At 44.5% G+C, this 24,594-nt stretch overlaps 1 protein-coding gene across 3 annotated transcripts; it reads right to left on the minus strand.

The window, feature by feature from the left end:
• Positions 1–369: 369 nt before the first annotated feature.
• Positions 370–23,627, minus strand: PYROXD1 (pyridine nucleotide-disulphide oxidoreductase domain 1). 3 transcript variants are annotated; one of them, XM_068109788.2, is made up of 13 exons: positions 23,467–23,627; positions 20,733–20,839; positions 18,371–18,451; positions 15,903–16,022; positions 15,406–15,534; positions 13,324–13,397; positions 11,503–11,669; positions 10,743–10,837; positions 8,952–9,069; positions 6,914–7,029; positions 5,195–5,317; positions 4,863–5,000; positions 370–2,254 (listed from the first exon to the last, which is right to left on the minus strand). In XM_068109788.2, the coding sequence occupies exons 2-13, from the start codon at positions 20,799–20,801 to the stop codon at positions 2,006–2,008; spliced, it is 1,479 nt and encodes a 492-aa protein (XP_067965889.1). In that variant the 5' UTR covers positions 20,802–20,839; positions 23,467–23,627; the 3' UTR covers positions 370–2,005. The 3 variants fall into 3 exon arrangements, with proteins under 3 accessions (XP_067965889.1, XP_067965888.1, XP_078630897.1); XM_068109787.2 differs by lacking the exon at positions 23,467–23,627 and adding an exon at positions 22,676–22,881; XM_078774771.1 differs by lacking the exon at positions 23,467–23,627 and having other exon boundaries at positions 20,733–22,647.
• Positions 23,628–24,594: the final 967 nt, after the last annotated feature.

Consider the following 24,594-nt stretch of genomic DNA (forward strand, 5'->3'; position numbering starts at 1 on the left):
ACGTATGAAGACAAAAGTGGGGTTAAACAATTTGTTCACTTTGTCTGTCTATCTGCCTATGATCGAGTCAAAGCTTTATTGAAATTTAATGTTATTTTTTGAACATGAATTGGAAAACGAACCTGTAGTTTAGTAGAACTTTACCTCTGAGTTTGTGCCGAATGCACATGCACAGCGTGGAGCAAGATAATTACTCTGTCTGTATGTCTGTCAGTCAAACAACATTGAAAATAATTCCAAACAGGAAGCTTACTGTTTTAAGGTCGTTATAAAGGACGCAAATAACTAATGCAACGTGTTAAATAAGGTGGTGCATAAGACGCTGCATCAATGGCGGTAAAGTTCCGGAATGAATTTTTTTCAATGAACTATAAAATCTTTATTTTATTTCAATTGAATAATATACATACTTGAACACTGCTGAACACAAATCACCTTTTTGGCACTTTCAAACCCCTTTCGTTGAGGAGAAATTGGACAAAATATTACGACATTTTACGTCATCATGACCAATCAAATTTGCTGCTCGCAGACCACGCCTATATCCTTTTTCCTCAAGACTAAGGTGTTCAAGACTTTGTTTTGAGCAAAGAGTTCAAAACAAAGTTTTGAAGGAAACAGTCATCTGTGATGCTCAAATCTTAATTGATTAAGCAGATAGTGAACACTAAGGTGTTCAAGATTAGGATAAGGTGTTCCAATAACTCTCTAGTTCCTTTCTTTTATACATACCCATGACTATATTTACCATTTCTTCAGACATGAGATGCCTTCTGAGAGCCCACTCAACAACTGTTGGTACTCAATCATACGCTTTCAATGAAAACATGCTTGAAGCGCATGTATAAATTGATTAAGCAGATAGTATTGTCCATGCAAGAGTAACATACGTGTTGTAGTGTAACATCTATGTCTTTGTAGTGTAACATCCACGTCTTTGTAGTGTAACATAAGTGTTGTTTTGATTAGTACAAGCTTACATGCATCGGTATTTGATGAAATGAACAGTTCTTGTTAACCCGCACAACCGTTCCAAATATTTTATTGCTCAAAGCAACAAAATATATTAACTTTACTCAACTGTATTAATAGACAAACAAAATGAAACAAACTAAACACTCAGACAATTTAATCATTCCAACTTTTGCATTAATGTCGACCCACGTTTGAGTTATGTCAGACTCAAAAGGGTGATGAAGATTTCAAACACATGCAAATTAGTTTCAGTTATTGCTCACTGAGGATTTGGGGATCTCACTGTGATGCTGAGTTTGCGGATCAGCAGCAACATATGAGGGTCTGCCCATGTTAAAACCACAATATAACACTCATTTCACCTTATTCAACAGAAAAGACTTCTTAACTATGTGATGACATCAAATGAATGTTTTGATGAACACATACAGCGAAGAGGATGGCGCAGAAGTCCACACACTCGCCTCTAGGGCGTCTGGCATGGGTTTGAATCCCGAAGCAGCTATAAACTGTCATCCTGGTGTTTCGCAGGCAGAGTGATTCATCAATGTTTGTGCCATCCCTCGGATGGACGTTCAACGGGCGTCCCGTCTGCCGGCACTAGTTGGTGGATGTTAAAGACCCCACGTTCCCCTTCATGAAGAGTCGGCGAGCTATCTCCAGCACCCGGAACAAATTCCAAATTCCTGCCATAACTACTGCTGGGAAAGCAATGGCAAACCACCCAGTATAACCCTTCCTGGGGAGGCTGCTCAGGCAGCACCAATGCTTTGTGGAGAGTATGGTACATCGGAGAGAGACATATGAACATAAGCTGAGCAATGCTCATTTAGAAATTTATTTACATTCAAATTATTGACAATTAAAATGGATCATCACCAACACAAGTGACTCGTGAAGGTGGTTCCATTTGTCAAAATAACAAGTACGGACGTTTGAATAGTCACCAACACACCTTTTACATCACCATGTACCTAGTAAACATGATGTGCATCCCCTTGCAAGTCAATCCTTCTTCTTTGCAAACCCGTTAGTCAAAATAATCCTCAATATCTACACACGGGTTAAGCAGACCCTCCCCATAAGCAGACAGATCCATCTGGTTGAGTATGAGGTTTTCAAACGTCTCCTCAAGGTCCGTATCACCCACGAACAGGGCACCGACCACACGCCCGCACTGCATCACCAGCTTTACGTATTCGACTCCAGGTGTGCAACGCAACAGGAGCTCGCAGTCACTGCCGAGGCCTTGCCCATTGTATCGTCCGAGTAGCACCACCTGGTGATAAGAAAAAATAAAGACGTGAAGCAGACCTCCACTAAATGGAACATTTTTCAGTGTTTGTGCCAAATTACAATTCAGAGATCTTAACAGGCAATCCGGCAACTCACCAAGTAAAAGATCCACAAAACAATCCACAAATAAGTATACATTCTCAATACAATGAGTTAAAACAAGCAAAACCGGTCCCAAGCAAACCAAGTACACCACCGGTCAAAAGTTTTACAACAGCTCAATTTTTCCAGTTTTTATTGAAATTTACGCAGTTTAATGTCTCAATGTACTCTGAAATTAAGCATAGAACAAATAAACAATTGGAGATAAAAAAAAGAAATCATAGAATCATTTTGTTTAACAAAATGTAATTTAAATTTTTGACTCAGCAAAGGAGCCACCTTTTGCAGATATAACCGCCGAACACACTCGTGGCATTCTTTATAAAAACCACCTTTGGAGGCCATTTTTCCCCGCAAAGTGGGGGTTGGCCTTTTTCGGGAACCGTGGTTGTTGTTTTTCGGTCCCCTTTTTGAAGCAATGTTTTACGGCCGGATGCCCTTCCTGACGCCAACCCTTTTTGCCGCCTTTAACGACAAACAGGGAATTACCAGTGAACTGATACTCAATTAGCCGACCTCGGAAGGATGACAGGCTGAGTCAACCCCCCTGGCGTTAATTCAGCGATCGACCGGGATTCGAACCCAGGATCCTAGGATCCTAAGCTGGCACCCTAGCCGCTAGCCCAACACCAACTCGTGGCATTCTTTCTACAATGGAAATCAAATATTGTTCGGGAAGTTCTTCCCAACACTGTTGCAGAAGTTCCCACAAATGTGTTGCACTTGTAGGTTGCTTTGCTTTCACCCTTCTGTCCAGTTCATCCCAAACCAGCTCGATGGGGTTTAAGTCTGGAGACTGTGCTGGCCATTCCATGATTTGAAGCCTCCTGTCTTGTTCTTTTCCTCGAAGGTAGATTTCACATAGCCTGGAGGTGTGTTTCGGGTCATTATCTTGCTGTGGGATGAACCCCTGACCAACTTGGCGTATACCAGAGGGGGATTGCATGGCGCTGCAAAATGCTGTGGTAGCCCTTTTGGTTCAGGGTGCCAGTCACTCTGTGCAAGTCGCCGACTCTGGATCCAGAAAAAGAGCCCCAGACCATCACGCTTCCTCCTCCATGTTTGACAGTTGGTGTCACAAACTGAGGAACCATCCTTTCGCCTACTCGACCAAAGACCAAACCAAAGATTTCAAATTTAGATTAATCGATCCATAAGACCTTCTTCCAGTCTTCAGTAGTCCACTGGCGGTGCTTCATGGCCCAGGCAAGCCTCTTTTTCTTATTTTGCCATCTCAGCAATGGCTTTCTTACTGCCACTCGACCTGTCAAACCTGCAGCTCGAAGTCTTCTCTTCACAGTTGAAACTGAGACTTGCTTCCCCCGACCAGTGTTAAGCTGTGCTTGAAGCTGTTGTCCTGTGAGCCGCCTATCATGCAAGCTGTTGACTCTCAGAAACTTGTCTTCTGATTCTGTTGTGGCTTTGGGTCTGCCAGACGTCTTCCTGTCAGAGTTTCCTCCAATTTCCAATGTACTACTTCCTGCAGAGCAATATTGTCCAAATAATGCTTCAGAGGGTGTAATAACAGTCTGTTCCAATACTGCTTTTATATAGACAGGGGGTTTGTAATCAAGTAATCAGCAGAGGTTGGGACACCTGTAGGAATTGTTTGCATCAACTTTCAAGGCTTAATTTACTTACATTGCTGCAGAACAGCTGTATGTTGTTAACCCATTACTTGTTCCCTGAAGAAGGCCTTTTTTTAACAATATAACTGTGCAATTTACAATAATTTCCCGTTTTTGCTGACCTAAACTTTTTTGTTAACCTCGAGCAGTTTACTGCTTGCCTTCGCACCATTTCAGGTTATTCACTGGACATTAAACTGCGCAAATTTCAACAAAAACTGGAAAAATTGAGGTGTTCTAAAATTTTTGACCGATAGTGTATGTTGGATGATTAGGCAGACTCAAAACTAGAACGGCACTCGGGAGAGCGCAAACCTCCGTCAGGCTGAACAGTTTACATTTTGTATCCCACTGATAGGCCGGATCTGCATCTGTAGATTCACAAAAATCGAATTGCCTTCTTCTTGTCACCTGCCCAACTCATCCACCTAGTTTCGTCATAATCCATCCACAACTTTTTGAGATATCTTGCTATATCATTTTTGGCCCCATCTCTCAATGGTGAAGAATTACTTTTCAAAATTTTCACAAGTTCTTGCATCTGGATCTGGATCTTCACCAAAATCTAATCATTTCATCCTCGTCACACACCGAACCCTTCCACCAAATTCCGGCTGAATCTGTCCATACGTTTTTGAGATATCCTGCTCAAAGACAGACAGACAGATACACAGGGGTGAAAACGTAACCTTCATCGACCTTCGGTGCCGGAGGTAAAAATACACAACAAAGTCAAGCATGAAGGTTACAGTACCTCAGTTGTACCCTCTGACGTCAATTCTCATCTCCATCCTTTTGTCCTCCCCCTCCCTTAATTTGACCCATCATTGTCAGGTAACATTGGTTGTATCAAGAGCCCACCTTGTAGCCAAAGAACCGTGTAATGTGAGCAAAAAGCTCGAAGCAAAAGTCCAAGTCCACGGGCTCTCCGACGGAATCTGCCAAAATGCACCTCGCGGCATATGCTCCCATTTGGCGTGCCTGTGTCCACAGCCGCATCTACACCGTGGAGCACGGTGGGGAATACGAAATACACGTGGAAGAGTGAACCACACAAAAAGCCGAACCAGGTTTTAGAACCATGCTTCAATCTTGGAACAGAAACTCCAAGTACTTGCCACATGGACAGCAGAATCACTCTGTCCATGCTACACAAGCAAGAACCGGACGAAAGTGTTTTTCTTTGGCCTTACCTGGAACCAGTGTACATCACGTGTCCAGGAAACACTGCACACATCCCCTGCTGCATAAACATCCGGTACGCTTGTCTTCATGTGATCATCCACAAGTAGGCCACCATCCTCTGCCATAATTAGCTGCAGGACAAGTCGAGACACCTGTGACTTTCCAAGGTCATTGCAATCACCAAATGGCTTCTTTCTGTGTACGTAAATGTCGAAACTCTACAATAGTCCTTTGGGAACACTCAGTTTGGTTATATTGTCTTGAATGCCCTATTTTAAAGAACAAACACATTTCCAATAGAAACATTCACAGGATGAAACTGTGTTGTCCATCCTGAGAAGGCACAATGACCTCAATCAGAGATTTATCTTTTTTGCGAATGAGGTGATGAAACTTGGTATTCTGTTCTTGTTTGACTGTGCCGCATCGTGAATGTTCACCTAACATATCAAATTTATCATATTATATTGCGAAAAAGAGAACCGTGCGTCCCTGTTTGTATGTGTCTGTCCTTCTTGTTCTACACCTACTCTTCTTCCCTTTATAAGATCCAATGGTACTAAGCGTCTGTCCTACCTTGACCACGATACTCCTTCATTTCCATCTGTCCTCGGTCAACTCTCTCCACCCTCCAACCACCCCCATCTTCCTGATATCCCTCTTCACACAATCCTCCCATCTCAACCGTGGTCTACCTCTTTACCTCCTACCTTGTTCCCTCAACCTATCTGCTCTCTTTTCCATTCTTTCTTCCCCTATCTGCACCAAATGTCCAGCCCATATGAGCCTGCATTTCACCAATCTCCCCGTCAAACTCGTCTGCAACCCAATCTCCTCCCTCAGTTCATCCATTCTCCTTCTATCCACCCTCTTCACTCGCACAATCCTCCTGACCCAGATGCTATTGCAAACCTGCAGCATCTGTTGTCGTCTCTCTGTCAGTGCCACTGTCGACAGACCGTAAAGGAAGGCCGGCGTTACATACGGCATCAGAACTTTCCCTTTAAATCTCCTTGAAATCTTTCTGTCTGCCATTACACCCTCCACCCTACTCCACACATTCGCACCCACCTGAATCCTCCTCCGCACCTCTGCCTCTGACTTGCCATCCCTGGTCACTGTACCCCCAGATACTCAAACCTATTTCGTTGTCTGATCTCCTTCCCCCCAACCTTATATTCATTTCCTTTCTCCACTGACCGACCCACATCACCTCCATCTTCTTCATGCTCATCTTCAGTCCATGCTTCCCAAATGCATCCTTCCACTCCCTCAGTAATTCCTGCATCTCCCGCCCACTCTCCACCACAACAACCAGATCGTCCACATACAACATCCTCCCCAGAATATCTTTTCATGTTTACCTTCTGATTACAAGCTCCATCTGTGGCTGTTCATCACACTTTATTCTAAAGTGTTCCTGCTGTCATAGAATAATAAAATGGTACTTGCTTGCAATGCTAATATTAATCAATTTACTTAGAACAAAAATTTAAATAAAAAAAATTCACTTCATTTTACATTCTCATTGAGACTCACAGATAGATATACAATATGCTGTCTTTTGATATCCGTCAGTGAAGCAACGGGTAGGCACGGCTAGTATCTATAGAAATGGTAGTACACAATTGTGGTATATATAATCCTTTCCAAAACGATGAATTTAATTTATTTATTTATTTTCCATGTTCACCGACGACCCACGTGCCTGCTACAGCGTACAATACCTCATTTCCCTCCAAAAAGGGTTGTGTGCAGGGTCGCACGCCAGTAGCGCTCACGATGAAGTCGCAGCCATACACGGCACCATTACTCAGCTTAACGTACACGGACCAGGAATCTTCTGCATAACAACAACAAACAACAACATGCATTTTAAGGCCATTTTCCCTGCTGGAGCGGGGGTTACCCTTGCGGTCCCCATGACAATCTTCTCCATCTTGCCCTATTTTCTGCATCTCTCCTTGTTAACCCCCTTGCCCGCATGTCTTCTTCCACCGTCTTTAGCCAAGTCTTTCTCGGTCTTCCCCGTCCTCTACTTCCTTCTACATTCATTTCCATCACTCTTCTCAACCAGTCACTTTCATCCTTCCTCAACACATGACCAAACCATCTCAACCTGTTCCTCTTCACAGCATCAATCACAGGCTCTATTCCCATCATCTTTCGCAATTCATCATTTGTCTTCCTCTCTCTCAGCGACACTCCGCACATCCACCGAACCATTCGCATTTCCACCCTTTCCAGCCTTCGTTGCTGCTCTACATTCATGACCCATGTCTCGCTCCCATAAATCATAACACTTCTCACACATGCAGCATACACCTTTCCCTTCAGCTTCAACGACACTCCCCTCCTCATCAGCACGCCACTCAGTTCCCGAAACTTCTTCCATGCACATCTCACTCTAGCAACTGTTGCCGAGTCTGATCCACCTTCTCCATTCAGCATGTCTTCGAGATAGCAAAATGTTTTCACACCTTCCAGCTTCACGCCGTCTCCAAGATCCAACTCAACATTTCCTCCATCTGCAGCTCCCTCTGTGCACACCTTACATTTGAATGTAGCTGCCACACTGGTTAATGACCCTCTCAAACCACTACATTTTTGATGAACCCACTCAGCACACATTGTACATTGAATGGAGTTCACTCCGATGCCCTTCCTGCACACAGCACATGGCCACTTCCCAGTTCTTTCCACCTGACCACATGCTTTACCACTTGCCATCACCTTCATCTTTCTATATTCACCTTCAGACCTTTTGTCTCCATACTTTCCTTCCACTTGTTCATCTTTTCCTTCAGTCCATCCATACTTTCCGCAATCAACGAAAACAGATCATCTGCATACAACAACTCCCACGGTAAACCCTCCTTTATGGTCTGAGCCAGCACCTCCATCACAGCTACAAATAGTAGTGGACTTAGTACCGACCCCTGATGCACTCCCACCTTCACCTCAAACTCACCACTGTTCCCGTCCTTCGTCCTTACAGCTGTGCGCGCTCTTTTGTACATTGCCATCACAACTCTGATCAACCATTCCTCCACTTCTAACTTCCTCAATGCCCATGTCAATACTTTGCGTGGAACCCTATCGAATGCTTTCTCCAGATCAACAAACCCAAGAAACAACTTCTTCCTCTTCTCCATGTACTTCTCCTGCAACTGCCTCACAATAAAGAGCGCGTCTGTCGTTCCTCTTCCTGGCATAAATCCAAACTGCATTTCGTCGATCTTCACCTTCTTCCTTATCCTCCACTCCAACACCCTTTCCAATGCCTTCATTCCATGCTCCAATAACTTTATCGCTCGGTACGAGCCACACTCCAGAGGGTCACCTTTCCCCTTGTATAGAGGGACAAGGGTACTCAGTTCCCAATCCACTGGAATGCGGCCTTCTTTCACCACCAGATTACAGATCTCTGTCATTCTCTTCACACCCCAACTTCCTGCTGCCTTCAACATATCTCCAACAACTCCCGTCGGCCCTCCCACTTTTTTTACTCTTGATTGCCTTTCTTTCTACTTTCTACTTCTGCATAACATACACATACAATGTCATAATGACACAGTGAAATAATCTCCATGGTCAGACTTCTCACCTTTACTGAGATGCAAGTGAAGAAATTTCGAGTACTCTTTGACTATGTTTGCTCTCCATGAACAGGGTGTAAATGCACACAGTAGGTTAAACGGGATGTAAAGCGAGAAAACCTACTGATCGATGTAAGACACACGAGAGCATTTGCAGTTTTCATACCCACGGCCTGTTGTTTTTGCACTCCAACGTCCCGCTCTCGCATCGCGATCCCAGCCGGTTTCTGCTCACAAATCTGCTCCACCTCACACTCAAACTCGATATGTACTCGTCGTGTATCCTGAACACCAAATCAAAGCAGGACACATTAGTGTCAGCATGCCTAGCAAAGGCCTCAAAAAAAGTCAACCAACTGTGACGGATGATTACCTGGAGTGATCAGAAAACTCTAGAAAAGGAAAATTATGATGAAAAAATTGAGTAAAGAAAAACCCGTTGCTACAAGCTCACTTGAGCATCAAAGCAGATAATCTAACATTATCTACCTCAGCTATTTTGCTGAGGGTAGTATCAGGAACCCATATCTGGAAACTGCAAACTCCCGAGGATGAAGACCGGGGCAAGTTCGTAAACGGGCGTGTTCTACCCAATCCTTCAACCATCGCTGCCAGTGAGTGGACTTTGAACATTCCAGGATTACTTCGTTTGAACATGGCAGGCTTGGTGATTTATTTAACGGACGTCTGCAATTGGAAAGATGATGCCATCATTCCCAACATTCAGGCAGTCCTCCCAGAGGGAGACACCATATCTGGTTTGGTTGCTTTATAACAGTGATGAGGTCATATCAGGAGCATTGTCAATACAAACACACAACAGGCATTTTAAGGCCATTTTCCCTGCTAGAGCGGGGGTTAGCTTTGCGGTCCCCATGACAATCTTCTCCATTTTGCCCTATTTTCTGCATCTCTCCTTGTTAACCCCTTTGCCCGCATTTCTTCTTCCACAATCTTTAGCCAAGTCTTTCTCGGTCTTCCCCGTCCTCTACTTCCTTCTACATTCATTTCCATCACTCTTCTCAACCAATTGTCAATGCACAGGGTAAATTTTAAATGACATTTACTATTAATCATGTTTGAGAGGAGAGAGAGGGGTGAGTGTGCGCTGTGAGTGTCACTAGAAATATATATATATTGTTTGGTTCCAGGGTCACAAGATAAATACTAGATTTTTGCATCTATTGATAAAAGGAGAAGTGTCCATCTGTGTGTTATATCCAGTGACGCCGCTTACTTGTAAAAACAGCAAATGATACGAACGGATATTTCTCACATTTCCTATTTGCATTTAGGAACAGAACATTTACACTAGTTGACAAAAGTGAATTTTTTTCCCCAATCAAAGATGTAAACACAGTTTTCTATACCAGTTTTGCATGCTGCTTCCACATCTAGTTTTCATGATGAGACCAATCAAATTTGAAAGGTTATTGCCTTATTAGGCAATAACCTAATAACCTAATTGCCTTATTTGGGAATAACTGTTGTAATTTAACAAAAACGTCGATGTGCTAGAAAAAATCTAACGCCCAAGAACTATTGAGCCCACCTATAATTATATCGGATCAAAATGACTTGTTGGCAGTGTAATGGTTAACCATTTTGAATGCTGAAAATTATGTTTGAAAGACTATTTTAATTACAGATAGATTTAGCACCAGCAGCAGCAGGTTAAATGTGCCCGATGAGCAGAACCGAGTCACTGAAAACATGTACAGAGCGCATGCGCTCTGCAAAGGCCTCGTTACCATCCATACATCATTTTGAAAGTCACGTATTCCTGTCGTGAAATCTCTGCTTTAACGCTCCAACTTTCAACCAGCTTCAAGTGACAAATGTATCACATTTGAAAAGTTAACAGTGAGGAGGCAGTTGTGTCCAAAACAAACTTTGTGTTTCTATTCTGATAAAACAAAAACTAATTCCAAAGTGATCCCAATGTGTGGGACATCACGTTTGCTCCTTGCATATGTAGATTCTCCTGCCAGTCTGGGCCCAGGGCACTTCCTGCCATTCCTCCAGCGAGTTTTCCCATCACCGCAGTTGATCCTGAGGATACAACATGGAAGCAAGCAGTTTAAAATAAACACAACAGCAAATGAAACGTACGCATAGAATCTGGTCATAATTTGGTGGCCCACATAGGTGTCATCACATCACCAAGGCAGAAGATTAAAGTGGACATAAAATAGAAAGGTCGTTATAGATACAGAAGCCTGGTGTTGGCTTAGCGGTTGGGGTGCCGGCTTGGGATCCGAGGATCCTGGGTTCGAATCCTGATCGATCGCTGAATTAATGCCCTGGGAGTTGACTCAGTCTGTCATCCTTCCGAGGTCGGCAAATTGAGTACCAGTTCACTGGTAATTCCCTGTGTGTCGCAAGAGCCGACTAACAGGGTTGGTGGCAGGAAGGGCATCCGGCTGTAAAACATTGCTTCAAAAAGGGGACCACGGTGCCCGTAAAAGGCCAATCCCTGCTCTGCAGGGAAAAATGGCCTCTAAAGGTGGTCATTAAAGGATACAGGGCTCATTTTGAAGTGCACAAAAACAGTCATTACGTGAGCTCTACACCAAAAGTTAACATTGCTGCTACTCAAGCATATTCTTCAAAACCATCCACAAAATAACCAAGTGTGTAATTACAGTAATTCTCAAAGGACATACAAAATGAAGACTCGCAGTCTCTCGCACCCATACTGAAACTTCAGGCCTCACCGGGAGATGTCGTGTATTTTGTACGTCTCGAGGGTCCAGATGCTCCTGGTGATGAAGAGTTGCGAAGAGATGGGAGGAAGAACTCTGCAGCTGCAGAATCAAAAAAGGTTGTACCGAAGCTGGGATCTTTGATGGCCCAGATGACTTCACAGTCTCGTACCTCATGTCTAAACACAACATGAACAGTAGAATGGTAACTTACAAAACCTAGAACATGTGTCACAATCTGACCTTAATTCCAGAAAGTTTTCTTTGATTTCCGATAAACCTGCAAAGTATTGCCTCATTTGGAAGTGGCCAACAAATCTTCACTGTCTACCAAACGCTAACCATGAGAGTGTTTTGATATGATGTACTGTACTCTTTACAGAGCATCGGTGCTGCCAAAGTAGTTTATTGGCAAAGGTTATACTGGGTGGTTTGCCATTGCCTTCCAATGTTGTTTGTCCATGCACATTGCACTATACTCTTAAATGCTGAGCATCAGTAAAGGAAGCTGCACATATCACTTTTAAAGTATTTCATATGACTAGGCCGGGGTTTGAACAACTGACCTCCCCCTCCCAAACCCTCCCAGACACAGAGCGGACACTCTAACCATCAGGCCACCGAGTCCGATTCATCAAGTCGTAACTAGGCATATTACCGTAGCTGCGTACATGGTATGAATCACTTAGTTAAACAGGAAAGAGCAATCAGAGATTGCAGACCCTCGTCAGGACATGTTTTTGGTGTTTTTTAAGGCTTTTGTGTTAAAACAAATATGGCGGCCGAACCACATGACCAATGACGTCATCATTAACATTTTATTCCCCATGGAGAGTTCTTTACAATGAGCCATGTCTCCATTTTTTGTATGCAGGGCTTTCGGAGATATTGGATGGAAATTGTTTCGGTTTTTCCAAGATGGCGCCCGTACCACGTGACCTATGACGTCATAATTATGATTAAAAATAATTCTACAGGAGGAGATGCACCTATGGTGAAAATATTGTGTCCATCGGATTAACATTTTCAGAAAAAAGCGTACTTATTCTGTACAGACAAACAGACAGACAGACAAACTCAAATGCAATACTCTCTCCTCTGGCGAGGGCAACTAGAGAGTTCATAGAACACATTACCAGATGCTGTCTTGAGAAACCAGGACATGGGTGGTGTCTACGAGCGACAAATTTGATTGGTCGCGATGATGTAAAACGCCAAACTATTTTGTCTTGGTACTGCTACACATAAGGATTTGAAAGTACCAAAAAGGCGATTTGTGTTCCGCAATGTTCAATAATCGAGTTCAAATTGAAATAAAATAAAGATTTTAAAGATTGTAAAAAAAAAAAAAATTCCAGAAGATTACCGCCATTGATGCAACATATTTTACACCACCTTATTTAACACGTTACATTCGTTATTCGTGCCGGTTTGTCCTTTATGACATCACTAAAAACGGTATGTTTCCTGTTCGCAATGATTTTCAATTTTGTTTGACTGGCAGACATGCAGACAGAGTAAAAAATATTATCTTACTCCTCTCTGTGCATGCGCGATCGGAAAGAATTTAGAGCCAAAGTACTTCTAAACGACAGGTTTGCTTTCCGATTCATGTTAAAAATATGACATTCAACTGAAATCAAGTTGTTCCTCGATCATAAACTGTTCATGTTCACAGACATGAGGCCAGACAGACAGAAGTGACCCAATTGCTTAATCCCGCTTTTCGCTTCGCGTGCGCTGGGTAACAATCAAGGTGAACCTCGGCAGAATAGCATAATAGCAGTTCCCCCAATGACAGCCATGGCGGAACTACCTGGCACCCAAGCTCACACCAATTCCAACGCGATCCCACCATTTCCAACAACCACAATCCGTCTTGAACCAACCAGGCGCTTCTGCAACTCCTGAAAACCAAAAAAAAAGAAAAAAAAAGATATTTACCGATTTGTTGAAGTTTTCAAAAAATATTCTTTAGTGAAGATAATACCATTCATATGGGACAATAATATAAATAAACAAAGAAAAATATTAAAACAAACCAGAGTTCATGGAATACTTATTAAACCCTATGCAGTCTTGAGAAAGCACGAACTATACAGTATTTCCTGCGAGCAGCAATTGGCTGAATCTAGATAATCCCCAATGCTGAGAGCGCAGGCGGCAAATTTGATTGGTCGAGATGGCCCAAGTACTGCTAAACTAAAGATGGTTAGAAGTGACAAGAAGGCGATTTGTGTTCGACAATGTTCAAGTGTATAATTAAATTGAAATAAAATAAAGGTTTTAAAGGCTGTCGGGAATTAATTTCTTCCCCCCTCCCCCCCGACCGGAAGTTTACAGCTGTCGATGCACTTTTTTTACACCACCTTATTTAACACGTTACATTAGTTCTTCGTGCCTGTTGTGTGTGTCCCTAAAAACTTATGACGTCCCTAAAAACAGAAAGTTTCCTGTTTGGAATGATTTTCAATGTTGTTTGATTGCCAGACACGCAGACGGACTAAAACAATTACCTTATTCTTGTCTGCACGATCGGGATGAGATTCCATACAATTTGCCAAATTCAGAGCCAAAGTACTCTTAAAGTGCAGGTTTGTGCTCCAATTTATGTTCCGAATCGTGTTCTACGGGATTCAAAATATAAAATTCAACTGAAATCAAGTAGCTCCTCGATCATAGACAGACAAATTGAACGAATTGCTTAATCCTGCTTTTTGGGTAAAAAAAAAAAGATAAGGAGGTAAATAGGTAAAAAAGGGAAAGTGGAGGTAAAAAAAAAGATAAGGAGGTAAAGGGGTAAAAAATGGAAAGTGGAGGTAAAAAAGGACAAGGAGGGAAAGTAAAGGATTGGAGAGGGGCCATCAAAATGCTACAAATCAGGAAGATGTACTCAAATTTGATTTAAAACAAACCTGCAACCACTGAGTGGCGTTCCTCGAGGGACTAAATCACAGTCCACATTCTCTATCTCCCAGGGGATTCATGGAGGAGGAAAAAATCACTTGACTGCACCACACAGATAGTGATGGCATAGCCACTTACTGCTCTCAACATCTGCATGTTGCAGTCATGCGATTCTCCCTTGCCATTTCCCACTGGCCTTGCTTTTATGCGAGACAAAAGAAAAAGTAGGTTGCCGCTGATTTTTTGTGAATCATGTACACTATATGGTATTGTGGGATTTGAACCTTGGTTCCCTGAATCATGAGCCAGGGGTTCAGATGGTATCACAAATTATGTGTGTGTCTGTTGGGCGGTGTATTGGAATAGCGGCTGCTGAGGGATGATACGCCTAGGACTTCATACAGAATGTTGTTGTTACGATATATGAATTGTGTAATGTTTGCAGAGATGAGATAGGTATTCTAAAAGTTGATTTGTGTAAAAGGGGAACGCGTTATAACATTAGGACTAGTCTTTGGCCTGTAAAGATTGATCGCTGATCCTTCATAGAAGGAAGAGCCTTTGAGGAGTGTCTATCTCGATGGTAGGAATGGGAACGTGAAGTTGCTGTCCTGTGTTTGCCGTGCTACATTTGGTTTGCTGAATAAACTTAAGGTCGGATGACTCTCGGCTGCCGTTGTGGATCAGTCAATCTCAAAGGAAGTTTGTGCTATGGGTTAACGGCTAACACCTGTTGGAAAATGAACCAATCAGGATAATCCCTTTGTTTGACTATTTTCCCGTCTCAGATGTGCACAGCACTGGAGGTAGTACACAACCGCTCGGGTGACGTGCCGTCCAAACTTAGCAGTCAAGAAATGTCAGCTCTCCGCGGAATATTAATTCCTGGCACGTGCACTTCCCATCCAAGATCGTTTGCAGTTTTGGGTCAACACCACCCACGTGACAATATTGTTTTATTCCCAATTGGAGGAAATGGTTATAGTTCAAGCCCAAAATCAGAAGCACCTGGACGCTGTCCGTGTCTCGAATGCCCAAAACAAAGGGGTTTCCTTTGGCAAGCAGCTTGGGAGTGGCTCCTGAACAGATGCAAAGCTTCCCATAGCCAAAGCGCCTTCCGTCAGCTGTATGCACTTCCTTGTGGAAACAAACGGACAGCACAAGCAGCCAATAATGGACAATTATGGACAACATAGTAAGCCTGGAAATGATTGACAACAGGGGAAAAAAAATTCACGGGAAAGTTCCATCTCAACTTCATTTATGAGAAAGTTTAAACACAAAACAACAGGGAAGTAAAAGGAATTACCAACAAATGAGGAGAATCGTTGAAAGCAAAAGATACAATCTGATAAATAACAATCGTTTTAAAGGTTTACAGGGTAAACAATTGATTATGGAGGACAAAAAAAATTATGAACACTCGCCTCCAAATTTCGAACTTGATGACGCCCTTTTGGAGCATTATGTAATGTATAAATACGATAAATAGAATGGGAACTTACGTGAGCTTCACCGTCCAGCTTTGTGACGGCCGCCTGGATCACCCTCACTCGAGGGCTGACCCTCTTCAGTGTCTCCACATTACGTTCCTCCACTACAAACTCTTCCAAAGTCCGAGAGACCTGCAAGGAATGGCACTCTCTTACAGAATTCAAAGCTCCAACAATGGATACAAGACAAAATGAATTATTTCCAATCTGTGTTGTCCCCATCTGGGTTGCTGATATTGAGGAATGGCGTCGATAAAAGTTGAACAAAATAAGCTTGTACATTGTTCTAATGCACAAAATGTATTGTGGTGCCACAAACTCGAGAAGTATGAGTAGCAACCACTGATACAGCTTCTTTTTTTTCTTTTTTTTTGCTTCACTTATTACCTGCGCCACCAAAGGTGGATGGAGGTTATGTTTTCACCCCTGTCTGTTGGTTTGTCCGTTTGTGAACAAGATATCTCAAAAAGTTGTGGCCGGATTCGGACGAAATTTGGCAGAGATGTAGCGTATGTGACAAGGACGAAATGATTAGATTTTGGTGAAGATCCGGATTCGGATCCGGCTACTAGAATTTTTAAAGTGATTCTTCACCATTGGGAGATAGGGCCAAAACGATGCATATCAGGATATCTCAAAAAGTTGTGGACGGATTTGGACGAAATTTGGCAGAGATGTAGCGTATGTGACAAGGACGAAATGATTAGATTTTGGTGAAGATCCGGATTCGGATCCGGCAACAATAACTTTTTTAATGATTCTTCACCATTGGGAGATAGCGCCAAAAACGATACATAGCAGGATATCTCAAAGTTGTGGACGCATTGGGACCAAACTTGGTGGACCGGTTGGGTGTCTGACAAAGACGATTCGATTCGATTTTGGTGAAAATCTGAATATGGATTCGGATACAATAATTATTCAAATTTTAAGTGATTCTTCACCATTGAGAGATTGGGTGAAAAGAGATATACAACATGATCTTTTAAAATGTTATGGAGGAATTATGAATAAACTTGGTGGACGAGTTGGTTAGGTGACAAGAAGGAGCCGATTAGATTGTGGTTCAGGTCCCAATCCAGATCCGGCCTATCAGTGGATACAAAACGTAAACTGTTCACCAGGCGGAGGGGTGCTCTCTACTGAGTGCTGTTCTAGTTCCATATTGTTGTGTTGGCCAAGGAAAGTGATTTGTTGCCAAGTCTTTCACGAACTGGCTGGCCAGTCCTGACTTTCGACTAAAGCCAGCAGGAATTTGTCTTTTGTTCAGAGTGGCGGCAATAACTTGCCTGCCGTTCGTGGAAAATAACGTGGGATCTTTAACGTCCACCACGTAAAGCGAGCAGACGGGACCGCCAGCTTAACGTGCACTTTGTGATGCATGTTATGAAGTTGGAGAACTTTCTCAGCTCGTCCAAAGAACTGGGATCCTCTTTATTAATTTCCTCCACCTCGTCTCCCTTGACACACAAATAACCTTCTGACCACAGAGCTAAAGAGCGATAAACATCCGAAGAAAAAGAGCAAACAACAACTTGCTTCCCCTTTGGTCCGGGGAACCGATTCACACCTTGCAATTTTCCTCTCAACTCACACTGCACCCACCGCACCACAATGCTCTCCCCCCTCCCCAAACTATCAGGACCTTGGGTGAGTCCAAAGGCCGAATCTGAGACCTGAGCTTAACTCTCCCCCCTTCACTCTTCTTCCTATATAATTTCCTTGGAGTGTGATTCTGCTGGTCCTATGTGACATGTGTTAGATAACCAAGTAAGATTGTAGGAGGGGTTAAGCGCTAAATGGGATAAGACTTTTGGGTTGTGATTATAACTGTTTAATTGGGCCTTTCTTTTTGAAGTAGTGAAAACCCTGCCAGGTTTGACGGTAACAATCGGTGTTCGTGGCTGCCGAGCAACCCACTGGACCACAGAGTTATCCGTAACCGGTGACCTCAAGAGGGGGAAGAGAAGTCCCCTCGTGATAAACCCCGAAACCCGGATCAGTCGCAATGTTGTTCGTTTGGTTTCGGGGCCACAAGAGAAGTTATATTCGATTTTTGCATCTATTGCAAAAAGCATGTGTGTGTGTGTTAGTGTTATATACTCTGTGCCAGTGTTATATCCTGCGATGGAGTGGCACTACCTGTCTAGATCATCATTCGTTGTGAACGCCCAGATTCTCTATCAATAAAATGGACGTCCACACGCATCATCACCTGATTTGGGAACGATATTAATTGCATACTGCAAGAATAAAAGCCATCAGCGATGTGATGAAATGCGATGAGCTTCCAAAAGGCCATATTCCATGGGATTCTGATCATTTCTGACTACACTGGAACAGTTTGGCTACGGCATGATTCATTCAGTTAAGAAGAAGAACAGGGAAATTTGAGTACACTAAGACTTAATTGTATTGACAAAGTACGAGTGAAAGGCAAGAGAAAAGAGTGACCGGACACCTCTTGTACGACCAATTACCTGCCGAAAGTTTGTCACGGCTTTGATGAGCGGGTACGGAGTAAGCAGAAGGACGTCATCACCTGTGTTCTGAGAAGCCAACTGCAATGAAAAGATTATATGTAAGTCTTAAATGGTGTGTGAGCCAGGTTGGTGGTGTGTGCAAATCAAAAAGGAGGTTGGTGGTGGTGTGGGAGCCAAGTAAGGTGAGAGTTGTGGCATTGTGCCAGCCAAGTAGGAGGTGGTGGTGGAGGTGTGGGAACCGAGCATGAAGCAGGTGGTGGAGGTGTGGGAACCTAGCATGAAGCAGGTGGTGGTGTGAGAGCCTAGCATGAAGCAGGTGGTGGAGGTGTGAGCCGAGCATGAAGCAGGTGGTGGAGGTGTGAGAGCCTAGCATGAAGCAGGTGGTGGAGGTGTGAGAGCCTAGCATGAAGCAGGTGGTGGTGTGGGAGCCAAGCATGAAGCAGGTGGTGGAGGTGTGAGAGCCTAGCATAAAGCAGGTGGTGTGTGGTGGTGTGGGAGCCAAGCATGAAGCAGGTGTTGGTGTGGGAGCCGAGCATGAAGCAGGTGGTGGAGGTGTGAGAGCCTAGCATGAAGCAGGTGGTGATGTGGAAGCCAAGCATGAAGCAGGTGGTGATGTGGAAGCCAAGCATGAAGCAGGTGGTGCAGGTGTGAGAGCCTAGCATGAAGCAGGTGGTGGTGTGGGAGCCAAGCATGAAGCAGGTGGTGGAGGTGAGAGAGCCTAGCATGAAGCAGGTGGTGGAAGTGTGAGAGCCGAGCATGAAGCAGGTGGTGGTGTGGGAGCCAAGCATGAAGCAGGTGGTGGAGGTGTGAGAGCCGAGCATGAAGCAGGTGGTGGAGGTGTGAGAGCCGAGCATGAAGCAGGTGGTGGAGATGTGAGAGCCGAGCATGAAGCAGGTGGTGGTGTGAGAGCCTAGCATGAAACAGGTGGTGGTGTGGGAGCCAAGTAAGGTGAGAGTTGTGGCATTGTGCCAGCCAAGTAGGAGGTGGTGGTGGAGGTGTGGGAACCGAGCATGAAGCAGGTGGTGGAGGTGTGGGAACCTAGCATGAAGCAGGTGGTGGAGGTGTGAGCCGAGCATGAAGCAGGTGGTGGAGGTGTGAGCCGAGCATGAAGCAGGTGGTGGAGGTGTGAGAGCCTAGCATGAAGCAGGTGGTGGTGGTGTGGGAGCCAAGCATGAAGCAGGTGGTGGTGTGGGAGCCAAGCATGAAGCAGGTGGTGGTGTGGGAGCCAAGCATGAAGCAGGTGGTGGTGTGGGAGCCAAGCATGAAGCAGGTGGTGGAGGTGTGAGAGCCTAGCATGAAGCAGGTGGTGGTGTGAGAGCCTAGCATGAAGCAGGTGGTGGAGGTGTGAGAGCCGAGCATGAAGCAGGTGGTGGTGTGAGAGCCTAGCATGAAGCAGGTGGTGGAGGTGTGAGAGCCTAGCATGAAGCAGGTGGTGGAGGTGTGAGAGCCTAGGATGAAGCAGGTGGTGGAGGTGTGAGAGCCGAGCATGAAGCAGGTGGTGGAGGTGTGGGAGTCGAGCATGAAGCAGGTGGTGGAGGTGTGAGAGCCGAGCATGAAGCAGGTGGTGGAGGTGTGAGAGCCTAGCATGAAGCAGGTGGTGGAGGTGTGAGAGCCTAGGATGAAGCAGGTGGTGGAGGTGTGAGAGCCGAGCATGAAGCAGGTGGTGGAGGTGTGGGAGTCGAGCATGAAGCAGGTGGTGGAGGTGTGAGAGCCGAGCATGAAGCAGGTGGTGGAGGTGTGAGAGCCTAGCATGAAGCAGGTGGTGGAGGTGTGAGAGCCTAGGATGAAGCAGGTGGTGGTGGTGTGGGAGCCAAGCATGAAGCAGGTGGTGGAGGTGTGAGAGCCTAGCATGAAGCAGGTGGTGGAGGTGTGAGAGCCTAGGATGAAGCAGGTGGTGGAGGTGTGAGAGCCTAGGATGAAGCAGGTGGTGGAGGTGTGAGAGCCGAGCATGAAGCAGGTGGTGGAGGTGTGGGAGTCGAGCATGAAGCAGGTGGTGGAGGTGTGAGAGCCGAGCATGAAGCAGGTGGTGGAGGTGTGGGAGTCGAGCATGAAGCAGGTGGTGGAGGTGTGAGAGCCGAGCATGAAGCAGGTGGTGGAGGTGTGAGAGCCAAGTATGAAGCAGGTGGTGGAGGTGTGAGAGCCGAGCATGAAGCAGGTGGTGGAGGTGTGAGAGCCAAGCATGAAGCAGGTGGTGGAGGTGTGAGAGCCTTGCACGAAGCAGGTGGTGGAGGTGTGAGAGCCTAGCATGAAACAGGTGGTGGAGGTGTGGGAGTCAAGTTGAGGGTGGGGTGTGTTAACAAAGCATAAATAGATTATCTGGTATCAAACCTTCAGGACCCATTCTCTTAGTCACTCTTACCTGTTCCACACAAGTAACACCAGCGATCCCACCTCCAACAACAATGTACTTTGCTGTTTCAGAAGTCATTCCTCTTCTTCACAGATGATAACAAGGCATGGAGGGCCCTGTTGTGTGAAGTAGAACCATGTGTGTTACAAGCACAATGGGAGATTATATACATATCTAAGTCTTCTAAAATCGAAGGAAATTCTAAAGCAAGCAAACATGACCTTCAATTGGTTAGTGAAACTTATTTAACTACTTCTTCTTTAACGGTCATCATAATCCCACCTTTCTTGTGGGGTTGGATGGGTTAAGATTGGGCCGAGACTTCACAAACCGGCTAGCCAGGCTTGACGTTCGACTAGTTATGGCAGGAATTCATAATTTGTTCATGGTGCTGGTGATAGCTCGCGTACTCTTCGTGAAGGACAGCGTGGGATGTTTAACGTCCACCAACAGATGCTGGCCCGTTTAACGTCCATCCGAGTGACGGCACACACATTGATGAAAAACATTTAACGTCCATCTTGAAGCGTTGGAGGGAAGAGTGAGATTGAAGAGTGTGGAAGTTTGGTACACAGGCGGGAAAAAAAAGAGGAATGAATGAGTGGAGGTGAGCAGTCATTCTGGAGTTAGGTCGTTTTGCCGGAAGGGGGTTGATGATGGACCTACAGAAACCTTTTGGGAGAGAGGAGACAAAGCACGGAAAGAGAAGATGGTGCAAGACCACCGTCCTGTCTGTGATGGAAAAATGATAGGCCCATAGACTCAGCTTCATCACAGGAGTTTTCAATAATCATGAGGACCTTGGTTTCCACAGCATCAAGCTGAGCAAGGTGTGAAGCAGAGGAGCCAGCCCAGAGGGAAGAGCAGTATTACATGAAGCTGCGGATGAAGACCTTGTAGGTAGATAGGAGTTCAGATGTGCCAAGGAAGGACTTCGCATGATGGAGGATGACCATTTGGCGGCTGGCTTTGGAGGCCAAATTTGAAATGTAGTTTGCCCAAGAAAGATCATGGCTGATAGTGAGACCCAGGAGTTTGAATGACTCAACTGCCTCAAGAGGATCGTCAAGAAGGTAGATAGGACGGCCAAGATGGTCCTTTCAGACGGAGATAGTGAGAGTGTGAGATTTGTCAGAATTGAAAGACATATTCCAATTGTTTGACCATCTTGTCATGTTTTTCAAGGTCTGAAGAGAGGGAAGAGCCTGCATCATGTCTGTCTGAAGGATGAGGGATGTCACGACAGAGTGGAGTCAACAGCAAAGAGATAAAGAGGATTTTCCAGAGTCAGAGAGATTGTTGATGAAGATCAGGACTAGGACTGGGCCCAGAACACTACCTTGGGGCAGCCTTGACAGGAAGAGGAGATGAAAGGTGTTATCACCAGATCCTGAACAAAGGACAAATTCCCGCCAATTTTAGGGTGACCGGTGGTATGGTCTTCTTGGATATCCCCTTGACAACAGGTTCCACCGCTTGCTGTCTAAGACTAAGAGTAAGAGTGTGGTTGCTCTGCGGGCAGGACCTCCCAAAGTACAAACACATTTGCACACCGAGGTGTTCACATGTCATGTGTGAAGGGCCATCTTTGCTTGAAGGACGAACAACTGTACAAGCGAGAGCTGAAGTCAGACAGTGACAGACATGTGACTGACCCATAAGTAGGCCTACTGGTATTGCCCTGGGCCTAGTGGAGAGGGAATCTGTATCCAGAATTTTACATGAGCTGCTTTAATGGAGGAATCTCCACAACCAACATGTTCAAATAACAGTATAACACACCGCCTAATACAAATTCCTGCCATACACCGCTCAGTCAACCTGAAAACAATTTTCATTTTACTCGAAAAAAAACTACAAACTCATGATTATATGAAAGGCGTTATTTAAACATCCGAGGTAAAATTAATTAAACACCGTTTGTGGAATTAAACAAAAAAACCGTTTCTTACCTTGCAAATCGTAATCCTTTGTAGATTCTACTCGAGGAGGAAAAAAAGTAAAAAATGTTTAAGGTACGAAAGCGATTTTCCTGAAAGTGCAGCGGCGGACGTGACGAGTTTTCATTTCCGTTGTGAGGTTGTTGTTATAATTTTACGTTTTTCCTCAAACATTTTAAAATCAAAAACATAATGAAAATAACTGAATGATATCGTTATATTCTCACAAATCTAAGGTTTTATTATGTCTTAAAGATACCATAGTCACAAACTCTTAAAACCTCTCTTCGATCGAGAGATTTAAACTTCCTGGATCGTCACCATCAGGAAAACCCTTTCATTGGGCAGTTCATATCACGTGATAAGGAAATACATCTATGGTCAACGTAACGCATGGACCTTCAACACGGAGCTTACTCTTTGCAACCTATATTTCATATAATCGCCAATTCACGGCTGATTCGAACTGTGAATAGTTTACGGCACACGAAAAGAAAATTAAAATTGTTTATTTCATTGCAAAGAACAGCAGAACGTGCAGGATTGAGGGACGACATGATAGTTCAATTCAATTTGTTGTGTCCACCTTCCCAACTAGAGCGACTGTACAGCAATACTAATATGAATACGCATTGCGTAGAGTGAGAGCTTCGTCGACAATGGTCAGTCGATCGAGTACGCAGCCCTCGCAAACATCTGTAGGCCTAGGCCTAACTAGGCTCGGTTGTTTGATCTTGGGCTTAGAATTAAAATTCAAATTAATTTTATTGAATGGATAGATTGGGATAGAATGCAGGACTTACCTACTGTAGGCTATATAGTCGAGACTTCTAGTCGACTGGACCAGGTACGTAGGTCCGACTGGCAGGTACGTACTGAAATCGGTGTACCTGGCTTAAATGAAGTCAGTGCAGCTGGCGGAAAACTGAAGTCAGTGTAGCCAGCGCAAAACTAAAGTCGGTGTAGCTGGTGGAAAAAAGAAGTCGGTGTAGCTGGCATAAATGAGTGGTTTCGAATTCAAAATCCGTTCTGTACAGTACTGTATTGTAATTTATTGATTTTAATCAACAGGTGAAAATAATTTATCAGTCGCGCCAGACCAAAGCAAGATCACGTGAGCAAGATGGCGGATCATGGAAGGGACAAGATGGCGGATCATGGAAGGGACATTTGAAATAACAACATGAAATTTTGTTCCCAAGGGAATGGGGAAAAATTAGAATTATTTTTTTTGTGAAATTTGAAATGAAAGTGAAATTTTGAATGGATTTACATATACCGGTACATGCAATTGGCATAGAGATTCGCTTACGAAGCTCTCTATAAATGACGTACATCGATAATGGGATTTTAGTCACGTGCCCAGACGCTTCTAAATTCTGAGTTCGACAGAAATGGCAGAAAAAGGTCTTTTGAAATGCCAGGTGTTGGCCTCATGGTTAGGGAGGTGGGCTTGGGATCCCAATGTCCTGAGTTCGAATCCCATTGAATTAACGGCAGGTGGAGTTGACTCAGCCTGTCATCCCTTTGAGGTCAGCAAAATGAGTCGCAGCGAGCTGGTAATTGTGGCACTGCATCAGCAGCAGACGCGCCCACTGAAAAAATGATGCAACCAGCAGCCAGGTGGCTGCACACGAACCACCACAACCAAAACTATTAATTGGACCAGTTATAATATGGTACCAAGCACGGCACGGAGGAGCGAGCACCTTCCTATACAGCGACAGCATCATTGGCTGAGGGGCAGGGTCATAGGCTGAGGGGCGGGATCATTGGCTGAGGGGTGGGATCATTGGCTGAGGGGCGGGGTCATTGGCTGAGGGGCGGGGTCATTGGCTGAGGGGCGGGGTCATTGGCTGAGGGGCGGGGTCATAGGCTGAGGGCTGTGCTGCCTTCTGGAGGTTAGGCTAGGAATTTGTAATTTGTTCAGG

Source organism: Myxine glutinosa, chromosome 3 (genome assembly GCF_964187855.1).
Source record: "Myxine glutinosa chromosome 3, kmMyxGlut1.1, whole genome shotgun sequence".
NCBI classification, from domain to species: Eukaryota; Metazoa; Chordata; class Myxini; order Myxiniformes; family Myxinidae; genus Myxine; species Myxine glutinosa.